Source organism: Melozone crissalis, unplaced genomic scaffold, assembly GCF_028551555.1.
Source record: "Melozone crissalis strain CALT ecotype California unplaced genomic scaffold, PUWL_Pcris_2 ptg000027l_1, whole genome shotgun sequence".
Taxonomy (NCBI): Eukaryota; Metazoa; Chordata; class Aves; order Passeriformes; family Passerellidae; genus Melozone; species Melozone crissalis.
In genome coordinates, this window is record NW_026535805.1 from 42677546 (window position 1) to 42703528 (window position 25983).

Genomic DNA, 25983 nt, shown 5'->3' on the forward strand with positions numbered 1-25983 from the left:
CTGAGCATACCATAATGTATATGCTAGTTTATCTGAGAAGTAATGATCTTGTGTATCCTATACTTTTCTCCCTGAGCCAGTTTGGACCTTTCAGGACAAAGAACAATGATTATGTAGTATGTAGACGTGACCCGATCTGCCTGTTCTCTTCAGTGATGCATTAAACTTCTTGCTAATCTGCCACATTTACAGATCAGTACTGTAAGTACTAAAGTAGACAAGTCCTTCTAAAAATATTATCAACCCTCATGAAAGATTTGTGTTTTTTGATATCAGTTGGCTGAATCTCAGTTTGAAACTTGCCAAATGTACAGCAATGGTTTTGAACATCATCTGGTTCGAGCAATGTCTAATTATACTGAGATTATTTCTTTAAAGCATGCTTAAGCCTCTCATGTATTAATTTCACGTTCATAGGAAAACTGGACAGGCTTTTTCATGTGATGAGACTGAGTACAAAATAGATCATGATCAACTTCTCTAACCTGCTCAGTACATTATATCTGCATTCTTTTTATTCCTAATGAAATAGAGGCTGTTCCAACACACTGATCTAGTGGTTTGTTAAAATCCATGGGTTTTTTTCACAAATCCATAGACTTTGTGGCCAGGAACAATTTTATGTCCAAGTACTTATGCTTTCAATTCCAACATCATTTCAATACAATGATTTAAATTTTATCTCGCACTATTTTGAATGCATTAATTTTCTGTACCTCTTTTACCTCTGAACATCTTTAAACTTCAGATAGACAACCTCCGTGTAATTAAAACTGTGTGATTTATTTTTGTCCAAAATATATGTATGACTCAGACCTTGTTCCCTACAAATTTCCTTGATGATGTCCTGGAGAGTGTTTTCCACCATTTCCTACTGAGCCAGCTCTCCCTTTTTTGAAGAAACCAAATGAGCTTTATGCCAAATATCAGGGGACACTAAATTCACGCTGAAAACCACTCCAGCATATGTGGCTGAGTGTATATGAACATGGAAAGAAACATTTAGAATAGAATGCTAGTGATGGAAATAAAACTACATACAGGGATTATGACAGAGTCCAAGATAGCACATTTGGCATGCTGCTGCCCTTCCTCAGGATACCTGTCACAGAGACAACCAGGGAAGCTGCTAAAGCCAGCTAAAGAAAGTAAGTCTGGGTGCCTATTTTAGTATATTCCTGAGCTGTCTAGACCAGACAATGGTATTCTGCCTTTGGAAGCATGAATAAGCTCTTCTAGCATTTTCAAAATACTGTAATGTCAAGATGAACAGACAATTCTCTTTCCTGGTGTAACAATACAAATGTAATCAGGATGTTGCAGAGGGTTTACCTATCTTCATTTAAGTGAGAGCCTGTACTGCATTTAGCTAGGACATTTTTTTTATGCTGGATATGAAGATGGGTAAAGACATTTTGTTTCTCTGGTGACAAACGCTGTCTAAAGCACACGTCCACCAGCACTGACACCAGCCTCATTCTACATGGTATATGTTGTTTATACACAGAGTTTATATACACAGAGTTTCCATGTTTATAACATGGAAATGATGCCACTGGAGACTGCCCACTTAGGGCAATTTGACCATATCTTTGGGGAGAAAGATTTACTTTGTCTGGGCTTACTAATAGGAACATAGTATCCTGCAATGAATGAAACACCTTGAAATGTGCTTGCTCTTCACAAGGTTTAAGTTTAATCAACCTACTAAAGATACTGTAAACGTGTGTGTGTAATAGTACAAAAGAATATTTCTGAATGTTCCAAATTGCCCTATGTACCAAAGCAGTTATGTATATCACAATGATAACGAGAACGAGGTATTGTGCAGCTCTCTGTGGCTGCTCTGGGATCAAAGGGCTTTGCAGGTTACTGCAAGATATATGTTAAAATGAGCTTTTTATACAGGCCTGTGTCACAGCAGATGATTTGAGCTTTTATCATGAGTCAAAACACATTTCAGCTTCTTTTCAACTACATTTCAAAGCTAAGGAAGAGCTAAAAGAAGTATCATATCAGTAAATTAGATGCCTAAATTGTCTGTTGTATTACTGAGAAAACACCATGAATAATAATAAGGAGGCCAAAAGGCTGTGTAAACCTCAATAGAAAGAATGCCTTTGATGTGAAACATTTCTCTTTTTCAGCACTCAGACTTCTCTCTCTTTCACTTCAAAAGGCTTATGATCCAAATTGAATAGCAGCATTTAATAGCCCGCATGGATACTAACCGATCTGACTTACAGTGCTTTCAAAGTTGTAAGAAAATCCAGAACTGATTTTAAGCTCCCTGTGCACCTCTTCTCTATAGCCTGATCTAGTATAAGCTACAGAACACAAAATGCGGAGTGTTTGATAACGCGTGTAGATGAAAGTGCATCTTCAGCTGGTTATTTTCCACTTCCTTGTCAGTGCTGTGTTCTCTTACACCAGCACCCTTGGAACATCAGAAGGGGGAGCTCCGCTGCCTGAGTCAACAGCTCACGCCAACCAAAAAGCACAAAAAGCAATATGCAGCCTACGAGGCCTTCTCTTTTATCCAGGCTGGTGCTACAGACAAAAATAAAGAGGGAAGCTGTGCAGGGGCTAAAACGTGAAGACACTGAAGCCAACAGCCTCAGAACTTACATCCGGCTATGGACCCCTAAGCAAAACAGTCAACATGCCTTAAACAAGATTCCTCCTTCCTTTTCTCTCCTGTTAACTGATTTTATCCCACACAAATATTATAAACATTGTAGCTGGAGAATCCGGTCATTAAGGCAAAAAAAAATTTTGTCAGGAAGCACAAATCCACATTACCCTAGTGATAAACATTTTCACTGAGTATTAAGTGAAAGATTCAAAACATGACTGTCACGTCAAACATGTTTTTCATTCTAGGTACTTCTCTGAGGCTTACAGTATAATTAAATTGAGAATAATTTTAAGCTTCTATTCATGAAAAAGCAATTTGAAAAATCCACTGATCCACACATTAAGGATATCTTGTTTTGCACTGCAATGCAATTAAACATCTTCTATGAGCAAAACAGGAAGAACACTAATAATTCTAAGTGCCAAATTATATTGGAAAAAGCTTGAATTTTCATTTTGGCATTTTCCCAGCAGGTTTTTCTTAAGAAAATAAAAGGGAACATTTAGAAACATGCACATTACAGAGTCTGCTTGAAATTCTGCAGGGAAATGAGAGTATATCCCACTAAACTGGCACTGGCTTAAATTGTGCTTCTGCAAGACTAATGAAATTAGACATGTTGTTTCAAGCTTTATGCCATGTCAGACAATATAAAACTAAAAATGCCCTTGAGTCAATCAGAAAAGTATATTCAGCATAATTCACCCATTCCAAAAGGCTACTGAACAGGCGGAAAACAGTGGCGTGCTGGTAGGCTTACTATGGATAATATCACAGATTTAATTGCTGAATTAGTAGGTAAAATCTCCGTAATCTACAAGAAAAAAAAATCTGATTTAACTGAGATCATGGTTTTATTATTTTTCTGGAGTACAATTCATTAAGCATTCCTCCAAGGTTTACTATAAATTTAGAAGAAGGAAGGCATTAACAATATCTTCTCATCAAACTAGAACAGAATGTACGAAGGTACCTGCTACGTACTATAAACTGAATATTCTGCAGGAGACAAATGGCAGGGGAAGATAAATCTAGCACGAAAAAACATTCACACATTTGCTGCTTTCTGCATGCTGTACCTTAAAACTATTGTACTTCAAAACATAGATCCTATGTGATAAATAAAATATTTTCTTTTCTTAACTGTCCAAGACACCATATCTTGGCGTGAAGGGATTCTTAACCTCAACATAAAGATCTCTTCTGTTACTCACTGTTTTTTTTCTTCTTGATTATTCCAGGTCTCAGAGGTCACTAAATCAGTTGCAAAGGTGTATTGGGTTGATGTTGGCCATGTCCATTGTTCCCTGAAGGGACACTTACCACACATGCTCCTGTGATGTCATCACACACATCTGCATGACCAAAGCACGTGCATGGGGCACAGACTCCACCAAAGATTGTGCCGTTCACACGCCTGTGTCGAGGCCAGCACGACTGCAAGGAATGTTAGATAAAAAGTTAAACTCTTGTTTCAACAGAGGAAGGAACGGGATTTTTAAAATTTTGTTGGATTTGATCCTTGCGCACACAACAAACATACTTGCCAAATGAATAAAAATACCAACTTTTCTCTATAAAATTCTTCTTTCTGGTGCTGTGGCTTTGCACTGACCTTAGCCTTAGCAGCAGGTGTGAGATTAGAGGAAGCTTTAACTTGATCATTCTTCTGAAATGGTAAAATAAAGCAGAGAAATGAAGAACTGAAATATGACAGCATGAAAGCAAGAGGCACAGACTGAAAAACAGCCAGAAGGTGAAACACTGAAGGAGAGAGAAGGATGAAAAAAACCTCAAAACAACAAAAATGTTCTCTGGGAAGTTCAGACGCAAAGAGCAATTAAAATACCATTTAGTCTTGTTAGGACTCCAGCAAAATGCTACACTGAAATAAAGCACAGACTGAAAACTAAGCTACCCTTTTATTTACAATTGTACTCCTTAGAGGATAGGGATTTCCCTTTACGACACTGCTCTGATAGTTTTATTTTCTTTTTTAAATGTAAAATTCAAATCAATATTAAATGTATGTCCACTAATTTTGTAGGAAAGGTGACACCATGCAACTGTGATTCACCAGCGAGAATACAGCTGATGAAACTCCATTTTCTCATAATAACACGTCAAGCAGCAGTCTTCCATACTATATATTTCACAAATTACTTTATAGGGGTTTTTTTTAATGCTTTATAGCAAACTTTCCTTCTACCGTAGGACTGCTCATGTGATCCACCAATTTTGCATAAGATAAAAAAAAAAGTGCATGACAGATTTATGACCTTCAAAAGCACCTGGATAATACAAAGAGAAAGTTTAGCACTGATGGAATACCAGAGTATCATTTAATAAAGAAAATCCTTTCTCCTTCTTATACACTCTCCAATAAGACAACAAACAGATTATTTTTTATAAAAATAAAGATGTACATTTTTGTCTTACTCTTGAAAGATTGAAAGTAATCTAAAGATTAATTGAAATTATTCTTTAAAAAAATCCAAAACCTGAGATATTACCCTTATTTTTTATTCTTTACATTATTGGTTACACCTTCCTAAAAAACCTAAAAAAAATAGTAAATACAAAAAAATAAAAGTCTAAAGTTATAAAATCCAAAACCTAAAAACAGGTTGAAAGGAATTCCTGTATTTTACTTTCTGTGGCATGAGATGCAAGTGGTTTCTACATAAATCTACAAATATTTTCCCTCTTTTGGTGACTGAAAATAATCTGTTGTGCACAGATACAAATGCTATTGCTCAAGACAAGGCTCCAAAACTCATTAATTTTTAAGAGCTTAGACATGAAATTTCAATAGCAGGGCTCAGAACAGTACTAAAAGATTACAGATTGAGGTCTTAAGAAAAGATATTATATAAATGTCACCAGCTGGGAAAGTTCTTGACCATCATAGTGAAGCAGGTTAAGCACAACTCCATCTGCATCAGAAGTGAAAGAGTACAGAGAAAGGGAACAAATCTGAGGAAGAAGAGCAATTAGATGTGAAGATGTTGACAAAGGCAAGAAAATTCATCAGTGGAGCAAAGTAACTATCACAAAGGGGTCCAATTGGTGTTAGAAATTTAAAATTTTACCTGCTACACATAGAAAAATGTACAGAATTTTATTTGGCCAGAGTCTCGTAAAAAATAAATTCTGAATTTATATAATGGAAAATCTTAAAAGAGACAGCATAATTTAATATGAATTGGTTGTCTTTGGAAGACTGATCATGTCAAAACATTCATATCATGAAAATAAGAAAATAATAGTTGTTTTTAGTGCAGCAGCATCTATGCCAGGTACCATATCATCATTATGCAGGAGACAAATACATACATTAAACCAAATAATGAAGAGAAAATGGAACTGAAAAACTGCACAAAATCAATAAAATACGATGCTCTGCTTAGCTGAAACTGGCAGAAGTAAAATGAACAGGGCTGAAAGTACACAGAAGAAGAAACAAAAATGGTAACTGGAAAAACAAAAAAGGATTTTCAACTTCTCTTTCCTTACTTTCTTAACTATTGTCTGCCTGGAAATCTTAAACTTCACTTTTTTTTTTGTTTTTTTTTCCCCATGCCCACTAGCATGTATGTATAGAAACTTTACATTTGCAGCTATATTTATGTGCTTTCTCTTATGGAGTATGATCTTAAGTGTGTATCAAATTTCAGAGACTGTTTATGATTGAAGAAAAGTTTTAGCACTGAAGGACATAAATGTTGGACAGGCAATTTCAGCAACACCAAGACAGGAATTCTACCCAAGTCCTTCAGCTTCTACAACAAAAGTACATACTGAAATATCTGCAATCAGGGCTTTTCCAATAACTCTCTTGGAAATCAGGCTTAAATCTGCACTGGGAGAATAAACGGACAAGTGAAAAAAGTGTGAAACACAGTGATACTGCATCTAGCATTCTTCTTAAAATAATTGAACAGACAGACAATGGCCAGGCTTTAAAATTATTTCTCAGCTGAGGTAAAAAATATTCTTCTCCACTTATTTTTCCATCTTTACCATTTTGGGAGTGATAGGAATATCCATTAATTCCTTCAGGCCTTCTTTCTATGTTAGTTCATCTAGCCCCAGCAACAAACAACCACTCTTGGCATGAGACTAGACTCTAAACCCTAAATATCACAGATAAGCATGAAAATTTTTAAAGAAAAAGAGAGTTGACAAGCAAATGCCTAGAGTGCCTGTGTAAATGGCATACTGTTTGTAGTTTTGTGAAGTAGAGCATCTTGGTGTTTGAAACTGTTTCCTTAGAGGCAAAGCTTTTGAAGAACGTTTTTTGGCTTCTATTCACCCCAAGCGATGCCCACGTGAGGTAGTTAATCATACGTACACTTGTATGAACACTTTCTGTGTGAACTAATGGCTTAGTTACCAAAGTGGGCATTTTTCTGAGCATTATGATTTGTTACATTATTATCTGTTACAGGAGCAAAACAATGTGACACAATCCTCAGAAGAACACATGCAATTCTCAACAACTCCAAGGCAAATGGCAAAGCCCTGGGAAAACAAAAGAAGAAATTCAACCCCATTAACTCAAATAAATTGATCTGTCTTTGCTGTGCACAGGTCAGATAACTGCCATTTTCCTTCTAATTATGTTCATCCATTTGTATTATCAAATGGCTAAAGAGTAAAAATATTGTTTCTGTTTCCTTTTTATGAACCAAAATGTCTTTTCATAAGTTAGAAATCATCACGGGTGTAAAACTTCAGATTTTAAATATTATCAGATATGATGAACCATCATCTGGAGATAAAGGTAACTAGTCAAGCCATGGCAAATTCCTAACAAGAAGGGACAGCTGTCCTATTATTTTCTACCAACACAGGTCCAGTGTCTGCTTCCACCTATCACAGTGTTAGCAACACTGAACTAGACTGCATCATGATACTCACCTCACAGGAGGTACCATCATAGCCTGGAGGACACTCACACAACTCCACTGCAGATGCTACCCTTCTCCCCCTCGAAGTGTGGTCAGCAGATTCCATAATAACACTTCTTAGTCTGGATGTAACAGAAATTAAATGGGCAAAACAGCAAATTAGATGGATACGTGCAGCTGAATGCAACAAACATTTATAGGGACATGCAGTGGCTTGTTTCTGATTTCCTGCCTAAGAATAAGAAGGTTTTCATATTCATCTATTTCTTCCTAAACTATATGTCTGTAGGCTTGTTACTATTTTTGTCCATCATGTGAGGGAGATTATGGTCAGATACCCACCGATAAAAATAGATTAAAAATGTCTTACAGCACTGTACCAGGCTATTCCTGGCCTGCAAGCCACATGTGCCAACTTGCATTACAGCTGCATATAGAGCAAATCTGACACTAAGCAGGGTCTTCAAAATTTATGAACCACTAGACCAGCTTTCTAAAATATTACATTACTAAGTTTTGTATATAGGGTATTTTTACTCTGGAGATTTGACCTCTGGAAAAGATGTCAGCCCTGTCCAGAAGGATTGAGGATATGCATAACCTCAATCTAAGTATTATGCATATGAAAGAAAAATGTATGTACATGAAACAAAAATCTTCTGCCAAATACCCTGGTCTCCCCAGTGCCAGAGAAAAAAGTACTGAACAGCTATTGTTTAGGTGAACACTGACCATGATTTTTGTTGTAAGAGCATGGAAGTATGATAAGAGAAACAACAAAAGCCTTCTGATAGTCTTACAGCTATAATCAGAAACAGATGTAATTTACCTCAAGAATATCTTTCTGTGGAGAAAAACTGAGATTTGGGAGTTTAATTCTTACGAGAATTCGAAGGAACATTAACGTATTACAGAGGCTAAATTACTTCTATTTTCACCCAGTAATCTTAACAGAATGTTTGATAACTAAAGCTACTTCAAGAGCTTGTTTTGAAGTTGTCTTCAGCAGAAAACACCATTCATTCATGACATACATTTTATTAAAAAGGTTTTTTCATGCTTCATAATAGGGAATTTATCTTTTGGCTGCAAAAAAAATCCTGAAAATTATTTGGATGACCTTGGACAAGAAAACATCCAAGAAAAATATTTTGTTGCTACAGCGGTTGGAAGAAAGCTTAAGACAGAATATTTTCCCACTCGATTTTATGACTACTCCAAATAAGTTAAACATGAAAGGTAATGGGGGGAAAAAGGGAAAGATTTCTTAAATTAAGATATAAGCTTCAGAAAACCAGAAATTTTATCACCACAATGAATATGACTGGACCTGGGAGGGACTATCATTGTGCATAATGCAGTTAGAAACTTAAATCTGATTTGGTGACACTACAACCTCTGTAAAAGGTTCTTGGTACTGTTTTAAAAGAAGGATGCTTCTTCCTATCCAGATCTTCAGTAAATTCACTCTGACTTTTCAGTATATCTCCTTTGCTCCATTGCTGTACATTTATTGCTGTACATTTATTTTGCAATCATTCATTCGAATTTTCATTATGATAAGATAACCAATCTCTAGGATATCAGATATCAAATAGTGACTATTTTACCAGTAAAAATATTAAAAATTTTAAAGAAGAAAACCTGTAAATGAAGAAAAAATTTTTTAATGAAAGGTCAAATTAAATTTCTCTTTTGAACTACAGCTAGCTCCCTCTAAGCATTGATCTCGGAACAAAGAGAAGCGCTAACACAGAAACAATCCACCCAGTATTATCCCACATTTGTATTCACTGAATCGTTCCAATTTTCATTACACTCTGCTATTTGCTAAATGGGATTTCAATGTGTTTAACAGTTTTTAGCATTAACAGTTACTCAGTGAAGAAAGCTACCGTGATTTTCTTTTCTCCCATTTTGATGTTGCAATTTTGATTCCTCGATGCCATTCTGCATTCATTAAAATACATAATGCTGGCAGAAATGGGGAACTGGATCCTGGAGATGCATGAACAATTTGAGGTTAGACATCAAGACCAAATATTTAAGCTGACTGTTACTGTCAGCAGGCAACTGTTGACTTCTAAAAACAAACAAGATTAAAAGGGAAGGGGACATTTCAGGCAGTCCCAGCACAGTTTACTGTCTGCTGTGCCAGGCATCTGAATCACACTGGCTACATAAGGCACATGAAGTAGTGACCCAATCATTGCTCATTTGTCTTGAAGCTAATTCTGCATATGGAAAAAAACCCCTGGCCTCTTCTTCCCTCTTTCTCCTTGTGTCTGGTACTGACTCCTCTCTATGTGGCTGCAATCCATTCTCTTTAGCAAACAATCCATTCTCTTTAGCACTCCAATTTCCAGTGCCTATCTGCATGTTTGCAATACTTATCATCAGCGACCACTCTGAATATTGAAACTGAATAAACACTGCTACTAAACTTCCTTTGAAGCACAAGCTAACAGTATTAGATCAAACAAAACAGACAGAGTTATCTTTTCTTGGCCTGTTGCTTCTACCACAGAAGTACTCAACTGCAACCATTTGGAAGATTTTTCAAGTTAGAGGAGGATTAGGTTTTAAACCCAGAAGCTGGGTTCACTTTCATGATAATTGCTGCATTTCTGTATTCTCAATTTTTAACTGACTTGATTATCTAATTGTCCACGCACATAAGAAAGCTTCCTAATTATGCCATGGAGCAATAACTACACTGCAAGCTTAAAACTAGCTAAAAAATGTACACAAAACCATGCTTGAGTCAAACTCAGCATGACTGCATTCATATTGTTTAGTGGATACTTGAAAGCATAACACATTAACTAAAGTTTCTAGTAGGTTTAGCTAAACAAGGGTAAAAATAGAATCTTTAAATTAAATCTCTTGTCAACTGGAGACAGCTCTATTGAATTTTAAAATCTTTTTCTACATGACTGCAAGAAAGTTACTTTATGCCTCCATTCTGGTCTCTTTTTAAACTCAGATTATAACAGCACCTTTGGAATCCTTACACATGTGTTGACATCAATTTTGAAAACTTTCAGTACTTAAATGAACAGGTTGCTTAATATAGCAATCTCTAATTAGTATGTTGCAAATTCTGCTGGTGCTTTGAGGCAGAAATTGTCATTCATGACAGATCTAGTAACCTTGTAATATTTCTGCCTCTCTGCCAGACCCCCTTAACCCTCTCAGAGGAATATCCATCTGTCCACTGCACATACCTGTTTAAAGACAATAAAAGCCTTTTAGTTCATATCTACTTATCTATTAAGGCTTAGCTCTACAGTATTTCTTTTCAAAAAAAGTCTTCCTTTGGAGACCATTCTTTGGAGTCCTTAATTAGCCCTAGATATGACAAAGAATATCTTCTTCATTGGATCTACATTTTTCCTGAAGAACTAAATTGACAGAATATATGGACAGAATATGGAGAAAAGACTTATTTTGCACGATCTTAAGAGTGATGAGCACAGCTTTGCAGCTAGTATGTTTCAGCACGAGTGAAAGTCAAAGAGAATAGAAAACAATGGATAATGAGGCACATCCTGAAAATTAGCAATATCCCTACACAGCAGATCATAAGCTGGGCTGGATGGCAGTAGATGCTGTTGCTGGTGCCTGGAAGCATGAACTGTTCTGAGGAGACTTCACTTTGTAAATCCCACCCTAACAGGTGGAACTATCATTGCTACACCTAAAGATGAAAAACTTAATTTGTTTAATTGCGGTTGAAATTCCACATCCTCTCTTCTGTCATGCTAAAACCACAATGAGCACCCTGAGAGCACTCAATAAAATTGTTTACTTTATTACACAGTAATGCAGTAACCACTGCTGTATTCTTCTCTGGTAAGAGACATCAGAGCTAGAAATGTACCAGCAATATAAGACCATTTATAGCAAAAAAAATATACTCTTCAAAATCACTTCAGTTCCTTCCCCTAATCCCATTTTAACTCACTGTCTTTAAGGGACCAATCTTCACGACTCTAATGTCACTACACCTAGAAGCTGATGGCTACCAGCATGCAAAGCTTAAATTATATGTGTGTTGCAGAGCTCTTCTCACAGGTCATTTTAAAAAAGTGCTTTCAGAAAATTATCTTTAACACACCACTAAACTGTTCCCAAAGGCTGAATATGGACAGGACTGTGAAACAGTGAGGCACCACACATGACCAAATGTCTAAAGCAGTGATCTGGGGTGCAGGCAGTGATATATAGTCTTCTAAATTTGCCAGACAGCTCTTCCATATCTTACTTTCAAGGCACATTCTATACATTGTGCCAGTTCTACGTGTGTGTGCTTACCTGAGCCCTGCACTGCTGCCCAGAGGGGAGCGGATCTCATCCACCCCACCCACACTGTTCCACAGCATAGCCAGGATGGAGCCCTCACACGTCCAGCACCGCACTTTCATCACAACTGCCCAGCCAAAGTGCTTTTTGTAGGAGAGCCCCCGTGTCCTACTAGTACAAATGTCAGTACTCCAATATGTGTAAATCTCTGACAACTGAAGTTGGTGTTTCCCATAATACTTAGTAACCCCTTTGGCCCAAGGAAAGTCAGTCATACATATCTCCTTTGAAAGTATGCATTTCGTCTACTACTCAGAAAGACCTCTGGCCAAAAGGAAGTCAACCTTACATATCTGCTTTCAAAATTGCATAAAAGCTCCTATTGTTCTCCCCAAAATTGCTCCTGCACTCCTTTAGTTTGGAAAATTCTGAGTAATGCTTTGGGTTTTTTTATTTGAATGAGAAGAGAGCAGAAAATCATCATTCCCCGAGCTCCCACTAGTCTCAGCTGTAAATTGTGAATTAAGATCTCATGGTCTGCTCATAGTGCATAAGACGTGAGCTCTGACCTGGTGTTTTGGCTCTCCTCAAAAATCAGGGTGGGAAGCTGAGGGACCATGAAAGGCTTTCAAACTGGATGCAGGGAGATGCAAAAGAGTGCAAGGTTGATGACTGAATGAGCAAATTAGGAAGCAGTTTGGCCCAAACTCAAGCTAGTTATGATTCACAAACTTACTTACAGAGCTGTAATACATACTAATTAACCACAGGAAAAGACAGAGACCGAAGAGATATGAATTCTTTTGCAGGGAAAAAATTTATACTGCTGAAGCTCAAATCAGAAAAATACATGCTGTTGACACAACCTGCCTTTCAATTTAGGATATATTTTAATTACCTAAGTATTCAAATGATGGTTAGATTGCTGAAGAAATTTCACAGCAGCAAAAACTCTGTCTGTGCTCTCAGCAAATAATCACTAAATGTGCTATCAGCTCCTCCATTCCAAATTGGCTTATGCCATTGAATCAACTCATGTGCAGATTAGAGAGCATTTCAGGTTTCCTGCCTTGTGAGTAAAAAGCTACTATGCAATCAATTCCATTACACATTTTAAAACTATTACTTATGCCACCTAACTATTAATGTTAATCACACAGTATCAGGAGAGATGTTTTCTTCACCCCATCTGGAGTATTTGTTCATGCACTTAGAAAAATTTGAAATGCAAGATGAGCTTTGCAGTTTCAAACACACTGCAGCAACTGAAATAGAACTGTATCATCTCATATGTCTTTAATTTTATCAGAGGACTCAGAAGAGTTCACATCAAATCAGTGAATCTGAGCAGTCCATGCAGCATTCTGACATAAATCAAGGGAAAGGCTTTGGGATTAGCCAGTTCTGTGTGTGGTACTGATTAAAAACATAGAAAATTCCCCTTGAGGCACTTTTCCAGCTTGGAGACTCAGGATATTATTCTCTGGTTCACTGTTAATGTGGCCCTGTATGGTCATTAAATGGGAAAAACGATATACAAGCAATATATCATTTCCTACTTCAACATGTTATTACTGCTCTCCATGATTTACCATGTACATGGGAATTACTGTGTTCACAAAATAAACATATTTATAGAACTGTCATTCATGCCTTCATAGTCCATGTAATTTCATTATCTTAAAAGGCTGCTTCTTTCTGTTGCCTTCCTCCTTCCATCTACCCAAAATGAAAAACATACTAACAAAAGTTGAAAGTGTAAATGAATGCTATGGATTTCATTATAATAAATTAGAGTGTTTTAAATTACATCAGCCTTGTTTTCTGAAGAGAGAAAACAACTCTTTTGAGTAGCTGCCTGAAGCAAAGGGACCCGTTCCTCACATTCACCTGTAGATGGCATTCATCCCATTGCTGTATGTGGCTCTTATGAGGATCCTCGTCACGTTTGCAAGGATAGTCATGAACTCCCTCCTGCTGACTGGAACATCAGTGCCATGCACTGAGAAATATTCCGGTTTCAGCACAATTTCTTCAGTGTGCTCTTCGGAAGGCTGCAGGTGAATTATCCCTTTTGGAGTGCTGATTTTCAAGTCACCTCCCTAGAGAGAGCCATGAAAGAGAGAGATTTAAACATGAAAAAAGTCTTGGAAAAAAGCCCATTGGGGTACATGATTTATTGAATAATATATTTTACAAGAATAGCAAATATCAGGAATAATATTCACTTTTCATAAACCTGAAATGGACTTGCCTGATAGAACTGAAAAGCAATGGAAAAGAAAGTTTGGGTTTTTCAGATAAAACCTACTGTCATGGTGTAGGTTCTACATAGGCAAAAGCAAATTCATATAATGCTGAGGTGCAAAAGAAGAGATCTACTGAAAGAATGTCAAAGTGTAACCTCAAGTGACCAACTATTTTATTTCCTCATGGATGAACGGGAAGCACTACAGTTTTCTAAGCTACTTACAATAGCTGCAATAATACCAGAGACTCCTTGAGATATTGAAGGTTTTAGTTTTCTAAAGTATATCTTTTTCTCACACTAGAAAATAACTGAAAGTATGTGCACCCTCTGTTTTGTGTCCTCAGCCATCAGACTTTACACTGAACATTTGAAAAATCAGGCCATTTTCTCTTTCTCTCTTTGTCCCTTTCTTTTTCTTTTTTTTTTTTTTTTTTTATTTCTTTGGCTGCAAGTACTTTACCTCTATGATGACATCAGATTGAACCATCAATTTAGCTGTTTCTTCCTCTTCTTCTTCTGTGATGTCATAGGAGACTGTAAATTTCAGATGTCCTCCAGCAGCTGCTACCTGGGTAATTAAAAGACAGAAAAAAAAAATCTAATTAAATAAAAGAAAATGGGGCTTAACCACTTGGGGGCAGTTTTCTTGAGCATCAGTAGATTTCTAGTGTTGCAAAACCACATGCAGATCCCTGAGGATTACAGCTGTTGAAGGCTGTGAATTCCTTAAACCCACAGACTAACAGAGAAATCAGAAACAGATATGAAATCTGTGCAAATTTCCACTAGATACTTGCATTAGACTTTCAGTGTATTTGTTCAGTTATATGGTTCTCATTTAGGCTGGCCTCTGTATCAGCAGCCCTAGCAACCTGCAGAAAATTCAGTAACTTCAGTTCCATTGATGGAGCAAACTACCAAAATAGAAAAAAGGGCTGCAATTTTTTTTTTTTTCAGAATGAACTATAACCTAAAGTAAGAATTTTTCCTGATGGAGTCAAATAAATTTACTTTAAAAGAATGCTTCAGCCCTTTCACTCAGTTTGACCCAATCTACAGTGTGAGAAGTCAATGACCAGGCTCTTGTGTCATGGCAATGTATTTTTTCCATGCTCTTTTAGCCCCCAGGATCATGGCATGGACACAAGTTATTCCATTATAAATGGAATGTAGTATGACGCAAATCCAAATTTGAATGACAGAGTTCACCACAGAAATAATGCTTTCTGTTAATTGATTGGAAGCAGCATAAGTAAATAAAATCCTGCAAGAACTACATTTTGGGTTTTAAACGCATCTGCCTTATACTTCATTGCAATGTGAGCCTCCTCTCTCACAATATTAAAATCACAGGGATTCTTCTGCTCTTCCAATGCCTACTGCTGAGCACAGAGCAAATTTGTGAATCTTTTACAAAGAGAAAAATCTGATTATTCTCAAAGACATATTTGTTCATCATACTGAATGCTTTTGCACACAGTAACAAAAACCAGTGAAAGTCGACATCTTCACTGTTTTGAGATTAATCTAATTCAAGGGGTGAAAAAAGGGTTCCAGCATTTAAGGCCTGGAAATCAACTGATTTTGAATTACTGATAAAGGTATATAAAACCCCATATCTGAGGCTGCAGAGCTAATTGTTAGGTTAAAGCCAGAAAACTCCATCCAATTCATAACCTGTATCTTGGACCATAGAACTGTAGGATCATAGAATCATAGAGTATCCCAAGCTGGAAGGCACTCATACTACCTTGGTCACTCTCCTCTGGACATACTTTAATAGTCTGATGTCCTTGAGGTGCCCAAAAGTACACACACTGCTTGAGGTGAGGTCACCCCAGTGCAGAGCAGAGCAGGACAATCCCCTCCCTTGCCTGGCTGGCCATGCTGTGCCTGATGCCCCCCAGGACATGCTCGGCCCTCCTGGCTGCCAGGGCTCTGCTGGCTCGTGTTCAACTTGCCGTCAGCCCAAACCCCCTGATCTCTTTCCACAGTGCTGCTCTCCACCCTCTTACCTCACAATTTGTGTGTATAAGCAGTAGTACCCAATTCCAGGGAGAGAATAGAGCACTTGCTTCTGTTAGCTTTTGCTGGTGATGGCCCAGCCCTCTAGCCTGTCCACGTCTCTCTGTAAGGCCTCTCTCTCCAACCTTGATGGAGTCTGCAGCTCCTCCTACCTCAGTCACTAGCAAACAGTGGCATCATTTGTTTATCTACATAGTGTACAAACCTGCTGGGATCAATGCAACTACTTAAAAGCCTTGACCATAACAACGTGAAAAGACTTTTTTTTTCCTTGGATACAGCTGTTACAGAATTTTTGTTTAGCCCACGGTCAAGTCTAAGCACTGGTTAGAAACTGCTAGAGGAACGTAGAAATTTTAGATATCTGAAATGCTGCAAGAAGTACCCAGAACAGCTTTCAGCTGTAGACAAACATTTTAGAAGAGTAACTTTTGCAGAATTTTATCATTTCTATTTCAAGTTCAGACTAATGACAAAGATTCAAGAAAGCGAAAATAATGGGAAAACAAAGATTAGGCATTTTCAGGCAGCCCATAAAAATACAGGTTTTACTTTTTCCAAGCTACGTAACCTTTACCTTAGCATATAAAAAACCAACACGAGAACTCACAGGTCACAAAGCAGGGAAAAAGAAAAAAAGGAAATTTAAAAGAAAAGGCAGCTAGAATGGATTACAGACTCCTAATATATAATCAACAGGAAGCAGAAGAGGAAAAGGGTGGGTGGCCTAGTCCAAAAAAGAGAACAGTCAGAGGAAAGAGGAAAATAATTTAAAAAAAAAATTGAAGTCTGGAAAAATGCAGTGGCCATTTTTATTTTCCTGTGGCAACTGCAGGAAGGCATGAAGAAGATTCAGCTTGACCATAAGAAAGCTGATTTTAAGGATGGTCAAAATACGACCAAATTACTTGAAAAATCTATTGAAGTAGTTAATCAATTAGCAGCAGTTCAACATGTCAGAGATACTCTGGATATGATGCCTAGGAGATGGAATATGACTAAGTAGTCTCTTGAGGTCTCTGCTAGCCACAGCAGTCTGAGTTTTGGTCCTGCAACTTGCAAGATTTGCCTATCATGAACAGGGTCTCACACTGAAGACAAGGTCCCCAAAAGGCACTTGCTGTAGAGAATACCTCACAGTTCAGAGTATGTATTTACCTTGTATACAGATTAGAAAAAACCCCAAACTTACATAAACCAAAAAGTATAACTTCCTTTTGTCTTTGTTTGCAATGGTCATTTCCTTTGTCTGCGTATTTGAAGTATGAGTTCATTGACAGGCAAAGGAATTCAGAGGTCAATCCATGTGCTGCATGTCATCTTGTGCAGAAAGTACTTTTCACTGAATTTTAAATATAACTGCAATACATAAATTGGGCACCCATCAGATCCCTCTACTTTCAAATTTTTCTCTGTATCACCCAAAGATCCAGAGTTCTGCTTCAAGGACTGTCATCTGAGACCATCAACACCAAAGGGAACAGGGCATAAAAGTTTTCCTGGCTGGTGACAAAGGCACATATTGTTGAGTCAAGAATAGCTGTATAGAAATGTCAAGGAAGTTCCATAGAATTTCTGTTGTCTCTCCCACCTGTTTTTAGATTAATGCATCAAATACTTATTTCAAGCTTAGGAGGCAGAATCTCCGCATTCAAGAAAATTCACAGACTCCCCACAGAAATAACAAGCACAGGAGAGAGAAAATACAGCTGTCTTAGTTCTAATCCAAGAAGTTTCTTGGCAGATAAGTTTTTGGGGCTTTTTGCAACTTTTCACTGCTAGCTGTACTCTACTATTATGTTACATGCTCTTAAGAGAGCTCTTAAGAGAGCAGACAAGACGTTTTTTACAACACCCTAACAGAGGGTCAACCAAAACTGAAGCAGAAAAGATACTTCCTTTCCTGTGAACAAATGCTCAACAGCAAAAGAGCTGGGGGGTAGGAGGAAGAACCCAGTATTATCCTTGTAAAGCATGTTTTGATGTAATATGTTTGTCCCACTAAAATTATCTCAAAGCCAAGATAAGTGATAGTAGACCACAAATACAGCACTGAAAGCAAACAACATTTCTACAAATATTGGCAAGGCTAGAGATGAGGAAAGCTTGCATCTCTTCATATGGAAATCAAACTTTACAAGTCTTTCTCTCCCTGCACTTAGTGAATGTTCTGCCAATGCTTTCCCAAGGCAAGCTGTCAGGATCTCTCCTGCTAATGTCCTTGGAGAATATCTCCTTCTTATACAGATGTATATTCCATCTTGTTGTTGAGTTCTACACGAAGATTCACACTCTGCCTCTCCAATGCCTCTTGTAACTCTGCCTGTAAAGGTTTAGCACTTTGTCCACTGCACTGTGGGCTGCTTCATTGCTTCTGAACACCTGCCAAATGTAACTTCAGAAGATTAGGAGCTATCTCCATTAAATAGGGTGCTGATTACAATCCCTTATCTCATTAATCAGTAAAATGCTCTTCTGTCCATTAAGAGACACTCAGTTTGTGATTAAAGCACCTAAAAATGAACTGGGGCTTCTGATATGGCACTATGTGGTTACATGTAGGCAGCTGGAAGAAGTCCTCCATAGAGTCCAAGGAAAGTGGCTGGTCGATAACCCCACCAAAGGACAACCTTCAAATCATTCCACCTTATATTTAGAGTAAACAACTAACTTGGAAAACATAACATTTTGCAAATGAATAAAAAATTATGCACTAAGTGTATTATTGAAATAGAGTATTATTGAAATAGAATGAATACATGTTGCTCAGATATTTGGTAGTAAATTATGTACAACAATGGATTTAACTAATAAGGGCTTGGATTTCAGGCCTAATCCAAGAGAACACAACACCTTCAAAACCAAAATTATATTACTGCATTAAACTAGGTTTAGACCAACACTCATACAACACCAGATTTTCAAAACCAGTGAAATAAAAGGCATCATAGAATCATTAGACTCTTTTATGTTGGAGAAGAACTGAAAGATCTTCAAGTCCAACTATTAATCCAACACTGTCAAGTTGACAAGTAAACCCCATCCTTAAGCATCAACAAATATCAACAAGCTGAACTATCTTTTCTCTCTTCACTGTTAGTGGTTGTGGCAGATATACAGTCACTGACATATTTTATTAGAGAGACAAGCATTATACAATTAAAACAATACAAAATGAACAAACGCTACCAGAAAAATTTAAAAACGGGAAGAAAAATTGCAAAGGCCACAAACATGAATGGGTAGAACATTTCAGTGGAGAATGTTAACACACATATAGTTGAATAAAAAAACCAGTGAGTCTCACAGCAAGTTGCTAATAGTAACTTAAAGTTCTAAGAGATAATAATGTTTTCGTATTCTGGAAGACATGCACAAAACAAACATCCCACTTGTTTCCTGATGCACCTGTGACTATTATTTGCTTGCTGCCATGATTATGAGAAATCACACAGATATTCACCCAGTCTTACAGTGGCTCTGTCAAATTCCTATGGCACTATCTACCACTAAAAACTATGCTTGAAGGTACTGGAATGATAGCATACACAGCTTAACATTCCCTGCTAGCCTTCTTGAATTTCCATGAAATAGAGCTGCAATGAAAGTTTGTCATAGATTTGGACTCTTTCACCTTCACAAACTCTCTGGGTACACATTTATTTTATGACACGGATTTCAGCAAATGTAGAGATATCTGCCACCAGAATACCAGCACTACCCATGTGAAGGAAATCCTTTCAGATTTTTCCCAGTTTATTTGTGGGGACAAAGTTGGTCCATAATTCATCAGCACCTAAGCAGTTGTGATATGGTTTGATGAGTCACTGAACAATGCGCCACCTTAACTAATGGCTAAGTGCATGTGTGTTCTAGCAGCCCACTCAGTGCAGAAGGGAATGGACCAAGGGCTGCTTTTTCTCCCTTAATTGACTTGTGTTGAAGGAAATATTTCACTGGTAATTCAGCTCTCATCTGGGTTATTATCTTCTATATGAAAAAGTACCAGCTGTAAATTTATGATATTTAATTGGATTTTGCTGATCTAGTCTTTGAGCTAGTTGCAGTGTGAGGGAAGGCAGGGACTAGAAAAGAATTCTGATAGAACCATCACCAAGAAGACGTCAAACATTTCTTCATTTAGTAATAGCTCTCAGTAAAGATTGCATGTGTTAGTTCTACTCCAGATCCAATTAGAGATTAAATAGACTCTCCTCTCTTAGACAGATTGAATTTAGATAGGATATAAAAGCTCTTCTGAGGCATTAGAGCAATATTTCAGATAAAGCAGGGAGCAGAATAATCATGTTTTATTTGAATGACAGTATAGTTCTGGCTAGCTTTAAAAAAAAGTCAGTTTTCATTATAGGGAAGTTAAACTCTTCCCCTGAAAGAATGGACTCTTTCCCCAAACTCTCTGCCATCTAGAGTTCCCCCAGCTCCATGCCAGCTAGTTCACAATCCTAGTTTCCCTGCTCAAGTACATTCAAAATTCTTCTGTATAATTTGATGCTACATTGTACTTATTTTCCCTTTTTCAGAACACTACTTCCATAGAAGTACAGCAAGTGAGGGAGTAAGTTTAAATAAAGTAGCCTGACTACTTATCAGTGGTTGGTTCAATTGCTTTCCATGAGAATTTGTCTACAATATTGAACCATTCAAAGGGAAAACTTAGAATTTCAAACCATTCACTGTCATCTTCAGTTTCTTTAAACAGACCACTCCAACAGCCAAGATTTCAAAGTCATTCTTTCCTGGAATCTTATCTAGAATGTTATGATATAGGCTCTTTAATTTTTACTATTTCCTCTGCTGATCCTACATCAAGGCAGAGTTGAGTAAAACAAAAAGTTTTATTCAAATTCCTATTCAAAAGAGTTTTAATCCTAAATATTGTGAATTTGTTGTTCCATTGGACAATGGAACAACAAATTCACAATAAGTCTTAGTATTTAAAATGTTCCCAGCAATGGAAAGGAAACCCATCAAATATGTGGGTTTACTTTTTTTTCCCCTAAGTGAATATTCTTTGCTTAGAAGACAAATAAAGCTTGTCCAAAGAGTAAGAACAATTCATAGAGAGCAATGAAAAATCTGTTAAATTGTATTTCTTATGTACCTTGACCATGTCTCTTCCCTATTTTATGCTCAATACCTGAGAAACAGGGACCCTCCTAGAACACTTATTAGTCTGAACTAAGCAGTCTTTCACAGCATCTGATCACTCAGCCATATAAAGAACACCCTGCACCTACCAGAGATATACCATGTACTCAGATTCAAACACAATGGAAACATGAGGGAAGAAAGAACACCAACAGAGGAAGACATTAAAATCTAGTGAGTATCTCATTAATCACCCCTTGAAAGTATCCCTTGCTTTGGCTAGAATATCACTAGATCAAGTATAACCAGATAAGTTAAACTTTTTTGATTTTTGGTGCCGATACCTTTTCCTTCTTGATCCAGAATATAATTTTGGTATAGTAGTTGATAATGTCTGCCACCCTAAACATGAAAATCTGACGAGTATTTCCAGGCCTTCCATATTTAAAACAGTTTGTCACAAACAATTTAGACCAATTAAATATTGCACAATTACTTTGATTCAATATATCTGCTAAGAAGCATTTAAGTGGAAAATATTTTTTAAAAATCAATAAGAAACTTCTCATCTTCTTCAAAATTATATCCATAAACTCAGCCCAGTCTCACTGTTACTGAGATACTGTATTAAAGTTATCATTTCACAACCCTAGTTCTCCTCCTCCCTGGATGAACTAGACTGTATTATTTGGATGTCTAAATAAAATAAAACTGCTTATTGGGTTTAATATATAATGTTGAAACATCCAATTATGCCATGGAACTCTAAAATGAAAAATGGAATAAATCTCAGTTCCTAAGGAAGATGAGGACTGAATAACATCTGAATAACATCTCCTGTGAGCCCTCTGCTGCCACTCCTACTTACATTGAGTAGTTGCTCCTTCTGAACTTGGCACTGAAGAAATTAATGTAATCAGTGACTGATTGAAAAATTTGCACAGTAAGATTATATGCTGTCTCCTGAAATGTATTTATGAATGTTGACATTTACTCTACAAATTCTCAAATCTCTACCATAATTCCCAGTTGTCATTTCTTCTCACTTGAGAAGACAAACATAACTCTCTGGTCAACCACTCCTGAAGTCTAAAATTGACTTTTCCAATGATAAACTGTTACAAGATTTAAAATATGCAATTACTTTGTTACAGTTACTTAACCATAGTAACCAGAGCAAAACCATAAAATGGTTACTCGCTTTCTCTTTTTTGCTTTCCATATGATCTTGACTGTGCCTTCCCAACCACTGTTCCCCAAGCTGCTGTAACTAGACCAAGGATTCAAAAACACAAAGCAGGGGTATATTCTTCCAGTAGTGATGTGATAACCTAATTAATGTACAATTGTTGCCCATGTGTATTACTGTGGTGGCAGGTAAACCTCAATCTTTGGAAGTCTACCAATCTAGAAAAAAATATACCAGAAGCTGTGACCCTGTAGCATAGTATGTCAAGCATGCATCATAGAAGGATATTTAAAGAAATTAACTGTGTATGTCATCACAGCTGCAGACATTTTCCCCTGACTGAATACAGTTAAACTGAAGGAAAAGAAAAAAACCAAAACCAAACAAACCAGTTAATACAAAATCAACAGCTGCTGCAATGGCTGCTCTGATCGCTACAAGTGCCAGAGTGGCTAAATTGTGTAAATCTGGGTAAAAATACCAGTTTTTATCCAACTGTGAGGATGTTTCAGACTGCTAGTGATATTGCAATCAAATGCAATATTTGAGAATCAACTCTGAGACATGTTTCTAAGTAACATATCCTCATCAAAAGTTTCTAAATAAAAACTGTTTACTGCTGGTCTTGTAGCTGTCAACAATCTCATAATTGAAAGTAATTCTTAATTTTACTGATTAAATGTTAGTCTCCCAGTTCCATGGTCTGTGGTTCCAAAGGGGCGAACTGTAATTGCAGTAGTCATATCAATAAATGCCTTCCTGTAATATTAGAATGAATGACTAATTAGAACATTTATGTCAAAGTCCAGTTCCATTAATATACAAGAACCGACCCTTCCCCTCCCTTCTCTGGCTGTACTCCTTCATGAATATTTTAACAAGAAAAAAAATTTGCATAATTTTGCAAAACTAAAAGCTGATATTTCTATGGCAACAAAATCCCAGCATGCAGGGACTATTAAACACAAAAATGCAGGACTATAAAACAAGAGCAACTGTTCAGGTCCAAATTAAAAGCTGTTCTTCTTAAAAATATCTTCCTCAGCTTTGCAAATGCATTTAGGGCTATTCAGTATTTTGCTTGTGATATTGCTGAGGACATCTCACTGCATCATGATCTGTAAATGAAAATCCATGGATGCCTCCTAAAGTGCTTACTTTCTACTGAAAAGGCTTAAACAGTGTATGCAAAAGCAAGAAATAGTCAAATTCTGTGTCTTTGATAGAATCACAGAAGTATTAAGGTTGTAAAAGAACTTGAATATAATTGAGTCGAACCGTTAACCCCGTTAACCTTGTTCAACACTAAAATATATCTCCAAGTGCCATCGAGTGGTACAACCAACTGTTGTTAGTACAATTCACCGAGTTAGACTGTGACTGTTCTTGATTTCAGGCTTTCTTTTGTTTCCATGTTTGTAAAGCAGCAAGCAAAACAGCCCAGGGATGTTATTTCTCAAGTTTGTCACAAAAGAAAATGGAAAAAAACCCCTTTCACTTCTAGCCAGCCAAAGGTTATTTTCCTATCTCCTTCTACTTAACTGGTTTGCTACATTACTATTGACAATACTGTACCACAGCAATGGCTGCACTAGTAATTCAAAGCAAAGTATGACATAAGAAGCACTTTGGGATCCTTTAGGAAACTGAAATATATCATAATGTTTCAAGCTTGAAGGAGTTTTGTAACTGGAGTATCTGTTGGGCAAAATTATTCTGACAGGAAGGATATACTGCTTTTAATAACTGCTGGTGTTTCTAAGTGGGAGATTTTGAATGAAATAAAATCTAAAGAAATTAATATTTAAAAAAAAATCTTCATTTTCTAAGAAAAATGCAAGGCTTTGCAAAGCCAAATATCTGCTCTTCACAGGTGGCTTGCCATTTGATATAATAAATGCAACAATAATATATTCTTATTTTTTATTTTGCTGCATATCATGGAGACCTCTAAGGATCACATATCAAAACAAAAGCAGTAAGAATAAATATTTGAGTACTAAAAAAAGATATAGATGTGTATGAACTTGTCTCTGTGTACTACAATTCACCAACATTAATGATAGAAAAAACCCCAACAACTCCTTGCATTTTTCTTTCATTTTTCAGGTAAAGGGAAAAACAAAACAGTGAATCAGAACCCTGTGATTTTTGTCTATTTTCAGTCAGTAAAAACCATATTTTGAATTACTTTGCCTCCAGAGCCAATGCTATCTCATGATTAAATTCCTGGCCACTTTCCTGGCTTGCTAGTTTTGCAGCCTTTCCTCTGTTAACCCTACTCATGGCAAACTAACACAGCTTTGAAAAATACCTATGTTTTCTTTTAGACAAAGAAATTTGTGTTTGATGTTAATTTAAATGAATGCTAGTTAGCAGTAACTGAATGTATGTATGTATCACACAAACCCTGAATTTTAATACTGTTTTACTCAAGGAACAAAGATATTTCAGAAGAGTACAGACAGCACTTAATTAACAAATATGGTTTAAGACAGATCTTTTTAAAAAACAGCATACATAAAAATCTATCATGCCATTCTTTATTGTACCCAGGAAAGCAATTCTGCCCTTGTTATCACCATCATGGTAATCCACAGCTGATTATTACTTGAGGCAATGTGCTCATATATAGGAACACTTCTCGTGCGCAGGCACACGCACACACAATGTATCATATACACACTGTGAAAATAAAACTTGATATGAACTCGTCTCTGAAAACTGCAAAACTGTGCTGCTGTTTTAAAGGGCAAGAAAAAAAAACCAAGCTTGTTTCAAATAATCTTTAAAAAAAAGGTCCTTTCTTAAAATCTTTTCAGGTATTTTTTTTTTCTTTGAGTTCAAAGTCTTTATCTTTCTTAGATATGATTTTCTATGAAAAAAACCCCTACATTTCTTCTTAGAAGGCTGAAGGAAGGATGAGCAATCAAGCTTATGAGATTGGAGAGCAAAGGAAAGACAGAAGGTGTGAACTGATGCCCAAGACTGAGAAAGCAGAAAGGGCATAGTCTTATAAGTCCTCCATAAGAGAATTTAGTCTTTCAACTTCAATTTGCCTTAATGGGAGGTGACAAAAAAATCCTTTAGCCATACTGAGGATAATGCAGGTGTATGAACTTTGTGGTTGCTGCAATCATGTGTACTATTTTTATCATGACTTCATCATTTTTTCCCCTTAAATGAAAAATATTTGAAAAATGTTCTCCATATATAATTCTGATTAGAAAAAGATATTATTCTACAACAGACTATATAGGTTTCCACTTCTTATTTGTTCCTACAAGTACAGTGCCTTCCAGACTTAAAGCAGTATCTTTTCTACCAATTATTAATTTATATACTGTACCTTTTATGAGAAGAAAAAAAAAAGACCCTTATATTCATGAGTTACCTCTGCTTTAAAAGCAGAATGATGGAGGAAATTTGCTTTGGATGAATTTATAACTGTCAAAAAAAGAGGGCAAGTCTACTGCCCAAGGGTTACATGTGCTGAAAGAATCAACATCAATCTTACACTGGCATAAGCTTTATGACTGTCATACAGAGAGTC

General features: G+C 36.7%; 1 protein-coding gene across 1 annotated transcript in view; it reads right to left on the reverse strand.

Annotated features, from left to right (window-relative positions):
• LAMA2 (laminin subunit alpha 2) overlaps window positions 1-25983 on the reverse strand; it is a 252727-nt gene that overhangs the window by 140279 nt on the left and 86465 nt on the right. Inside the window, exons 13-16 of the mRNA XM_054279037.1 lie at window positions 14568-14675; window positions 13747-13958; window positions 7562-7673; window positions 3962-4075 (exon numbers count right to left, since the gene is read on the reverse strand). Coding sequence (XP_054135012.1) covers window positions 3962-4075; window positions 7562-7673; window positions 13747-13958; window positions 14568-14675 — 546 coding nt within the window. The remainder of the gene's footprint in view (window positions 1-3961; window positions 4076-7561; window positions 7674-13746; window positions 13959-14567; window positions 14676-25983) is intronic.